At 45.0% G+C, this 4,722-nt stretch overlaps 1 protein-coding gene across 1 annotated transcript; it reads right to left on the bottom strand.

The window, feature by feature from the left end:
- Window positions 1-712: 712 nt before the first annotated feature.
- On the bottom strand, window positions 713-4,722 carry LOC311059532 (growth/differentiation factor 2-like; the record flags this gene model as incomplete). The annotated part of the gene is made up of 2 exons (XM_084077544.1): window positions 713-1,156; window positions 4,649-4,722. The coding sequence occupies 2 exons, from the start codon at window positions 4,720-4,722 to the stop codon at window positions 769-771; spliced, it is 462 nt and encodes a 153-aa protein (XP_083933670.1). The 3' UTR covers window positions 713-768.

Genomic DNA, 4,722 nt, shown 5'->3' with positions numbered 1-4,722 from the left:
TCCCATGCCATCTCACACTTGTTGTACATGTATTTCCTGTCAGTATCCTGCGTATGAAATGTGCAGCTATACAATAAAAGTTTGACTTGCCTTGACTTGTTAATACACAAAACAAAATGCTACTTACAACTAAAATGTACATCAAGACTAAACATTAGCATGAGGAGAGACAATACTCTAGTCTAGGCCTTCATGAGAGTGTACAAGTGTAACCAAATGGACCCTTATAGGTCCATTTGGTTATATTTGTACACACTAAGAGTGAAATGAACACTCAGGATTTAACTGTGTAAGGTTTCAGCCCTGTTCCACACTTATGATCACCATTGAACCCAGCTACCACCCCTCCCGTAGCCCCATCTGTGACCTCCCCTATCTCTCCCCTGTAGCTCGGAACTTGAGGACTGGGAGTGCAAGGCGAAAGGTTGTTTTTGACCTACCTACTGTACATTATACAAAATACGGAAAAGCAATGACATTTTCCTACAGATGTTGGAAATAAATATGGGGTTGTCAAATGACAACAACAGTTTTTTGACAGGCTGTACCACATTTCACACAGAAGCATGCTCCTGATCATCAGCTGTGTCTAGGCATCAAGGAGGAGTGCCCCTTGAGTGTTTTTGAAATAATAATAATTCTGCACAGGCTATGAATGAAAAATGATTTAAAAACAGTTGTTTCCCAGCAGGATATACTTTTACAACCCTGTTGTTGTTAACTCATTAAAACCGGGAAAGCATCTGTGTCATTTTACTACAAGCTTTACTACATGACGGGGATGGGGTCCAGTTTGATGGGGATGCAGCACGCCATGTTGGCCTTCCTGGGGTTCAAGATGTTCACCAGAGTCTGGATGAGGGCGTGCTTGGACGGCGTGGACTCGTCCGTCAGCGGGTGGTAGCACAGGCCGCGGCACTCGAAGGCGTCGTACTCGGGCGGCGCCACGATCCAGCTGTCCCAGCCGATGTCCTTGAAGTTGACCTTGAGCGAGGTCCTCCGGCAGTACTCCCGCTCCGCCTTCCTCCGCCTCCTCCGTCGCCTCGGGTGCAGCGGGGCCTCCTCCGGGAGCTCGTTGGGGAGCTGTCCTCCCTCCGCCCCGCCCCTTTCTTCCCCTCCCCCTTCTCGCCAGTCGGCCCCCGAGTACAAGTTCAAACTGGTTCACCACGAGGCCCGACTTCACCCAGCTCAGAACGGCTCTGGTCACGTCGAATCATAAAGTGGCAAAAACAAAAGAGACCATCAGATATCTGTAAATAGAAAATAAAGAATATTACAAAACAAATACTTCAAACGATCAAATGTCAAATAAATACAATAAATAAAAACAAGTGATCAAATGAATAGGCCAACCCAATTCGATACTAAGAAACAGAAATGCATTTTAACCATGGTTTTAACTAAATAACAAAACAAAACTTCACCTCCTTGGAGACAGTGACAGCTCCTGGGCACCTCAGTAGACAGACAGCAGCAGCCTGTCAGAAACTTCTTCTTCTTCTTCTTCATGTGATTTACGACAGACTGGATGCCTTTGCTGACTCCCACCGGTCAGGAGTAGAACTCATTTTGTGGGGATGAACTCCAGCACTGTTTTCACAGTCCTTGACTGGTTTTCATTGGGATTCAGGAGGCGTTTGAGTGTTATACTACTTGTTGGCTCACTTGCCACTGCTTCATAGATCCTTTTCCTTTCTTCCGCATACCGGCTGCACTCCATGAGGACATGTCTCACAGTTTTGGTCTTTCTTACTACATGTCTTACAGAGTCCATCTGGATGTTTCCCCATTTTTGCCAAGTCCCATGCCAGTCCGCAGTGTCCCAGTCTCTGTCTTGTCATTGTCACTGTCTGCCTTCTTTCTGCCCCCAGATAACACCGCCCTCTCTTGACACTGCTCTGGATGCTAAAGTAGTGCCTTCCCTTCTTTTCCCTTTCCCACTGCCACCCTTGCCATTATGCTTCTTTTAATGATGGATCTGCACTCATACGCTTTTTGCTGCCCTATCCGCCATCTCGTTCGCTTCCACCCCCACATGAGCTGGTACCCATAGAAATCCTACTTTCCCCTCCTGCCTTCTCAATTCTATATTCTATAAGCTGGGGCGGCAGTGGCTCAGGGGTAGAGTGGCCGGTAGAGTGGCCAGATGGCAACCGACGCGATGAGCAAGACGCTGAACCCCTATTCCTCCCGATGAGCAGGTTGGTGCCTTGCATGGTTTCCTCCGTCACCGGTGTATGAATATGTGTGTGAATGGGTGAATGTAATGCACAATCTATGTGAAGCACTTTGGATAAAAGCGCTATGTAAATGCACCATTTATGTAGGTGGATCAACAACTACTCCACCATCAGGCCTGACCGGGCTCCCAGCTTTCCTTCGCCCAGGGTCATAAGCACAGATGAAGAGTCTGAGCATATGACTACCTGCCCTGGGCTTAGTGGCTTCACCCCCTCAGGGCCTTTATTATGGCCATCAGCTCTGTTGTGAAGACTGACACCCCTTCAGAAAGCCACTGACACGCCCCGGAATTGCATAGGCAAAACCTGCCTTCCCTGAATTAGGGTCTTTGGCCCCATATGTATATTTTAAGATGATGATCCCACGTGCTGTCCAGCCTTTCTGCTACAATGTCACTGTAAGATGTGCTACCATGTGTTTTTAGTGTTTCCAGAATGCTTAGGTTTTTGGTGTTGGTAATAACCATGTTGGTACCGCTGGCCAGTGTACTATCGGAGCCATCCCCACCTCTCCCAATTCCAGCGTCTCAATGTCCTTATTAATCTTTCTGAGCTTTAGTTTAGCCCCTCCTCAGTACCATGCCTCTTGCACCACTGCTTTAGCTGGTTCTCCCCGAGGTGTCCCCTGAGTTTGCAAATGTATTGCATAGCCAACTTTAGCCTCCGACTCTCCAGTGTGTCTCTCCCATTTCAATTTGTAAAGGCGGAATCTAGGTTGTGCGGAGGGCTCCACAACACTCTCAATACCTTTGCTTGCAGTACATCTAGTTTCCTCAAATGAGTTTGTTCCATAACACAAACATCCATAGTCAGCACCCCACAAACTTCCAGAGAGACACCTCCTCATCACATTAATCACATTTTCACACTTTCCTACAATACAGTCTACGTGCTTATTATTCCATATCATCAAAATGTACTCCTGGTCATTTTAAGTCCTTAACCCTCTCTTTTTCCTGCCCATACATATAAACCCTCACCCTAATTTGTCTTGTTACCAAACACAATATAGTGTTTTTTTCCACTGAAGACTGTCAAACATGTACTGTAGCAGCTCACCCTTTATATACCCCATGGCCCCTCCCACTAGACAGACCAAATAATCAGGGTGATCTACAATATGTCACTTCTGTTTACTAGAAATAAACCGGCACAAAAATACATTATGTACATTTCATTTAATTTAAGTCATAGATATTTGAACTTTCAGTGTCCAGTGTCCCTCTTTGACACATTCAAAACCTTGTCCACAGACAGTTGGTTTGGCCCAACTTGGTCCCAATCAGTAGTTGGCTACAGGTGTGTTTACAGGCAAACCTATATAATCACCTGAACCTTGACTCTTTTAAGTTCCAGAGCAGAGCCACAGTGAGAGAGTTGATTGTGATTTGTTTATTATTGTTTTCTTGAATAAATAACTTTAAATGTTATCATTTCTGTTTGTTTCTATACACTACCCAGAAAGTGTGTACCCTTAAAAGGCAAGTGCCATGTACAGCACAAAATACATAATACAATATAACTAGCACATCTGCAGTGGTTGGACGTGGACTCCCTGCTCTGACATTTAGATCCTGTGGTCAGGTAGGACACCTACTGGTTGACAAGAGGTACTGCATAAAATTCAAAGGAAAACTAGCATTCCCAGACATGCTCTCCATTATAGTTCAACAATTCTACAAATGTCTTCTAAATCCTAACAGTTTTTTGACAAAAAATGTCACGTCAAGGAACCCCCAAAATTATATATATTTGGCCACAGACCACCATCTCAAAACATTTTGTTTCCAGGGACCCCCCTGATTCGACAGAATCAATAAACCGAGAAGAACAACAATGCACATGACATAGTGTAAGCTTGTAGATCTACTAGTTTGGCATGTGACACCGGCATGCACCAAAGTATAAATCAAGCGTAAAGTTTCATCTATGAAACATCTTCATCTCTCACACTCATCACATCAGTGTCTGCCTGGCTGGGAGCTATACTCATGGTGTCATATCCTGAAGAGGGCGCTGTTGGTCCAGGATGTGTAGTCAGCCAATCAGAGACCTTGGCAGGTGACCAGCAGTATAAACTTCCTGTTTCAGACGGTGTTCCACCACTCACTGGAACAGAAGACAACAGACAGCAAGACATTTACAATGATAATAAAAAACACACCTGGATGTGAAAACCCTGCAGCCCAGCACAACATCTCTACATGTCTCTGTTCCTCACATATGAACCATGATGTCATTTTGACCTTTGACCTTTTACACCCATCAGATCATTCCCTCCCAGTTTCATGAAAATCCACTCGTCCATTCTTGTTATTTTATGCAAAGACACATGCATGCACGCGCATACCCACACACATTTTAGTAAGTAATTAATGTCCACATAAGAGGATAAAAGTAAGACTCACTACTTGGTTCTTGTGGCTCCATCATCACAGACGTCAACATCCTCTCTATCACCTCCTCCTCTCTCTTCTTCCAT

This window comes from Gymnoscopelus microlampas (assembly GCF_963454915.1).
Source record: "Gymnoscopelus microlampas genome assembly, chromosome: 14".
In the NCBI taxonomy this organism is placed as follows: domain Eukaryota; kingdom Metazoa; phylum Chordata; class Actinopteri; order Myctophiformes; family Myctophidae; genus Gymnoscopelus; species Gymnoscopelus microlampas.
This window is presented reverse-complemented; position numbering and strand designations above follow the sequence as displayed.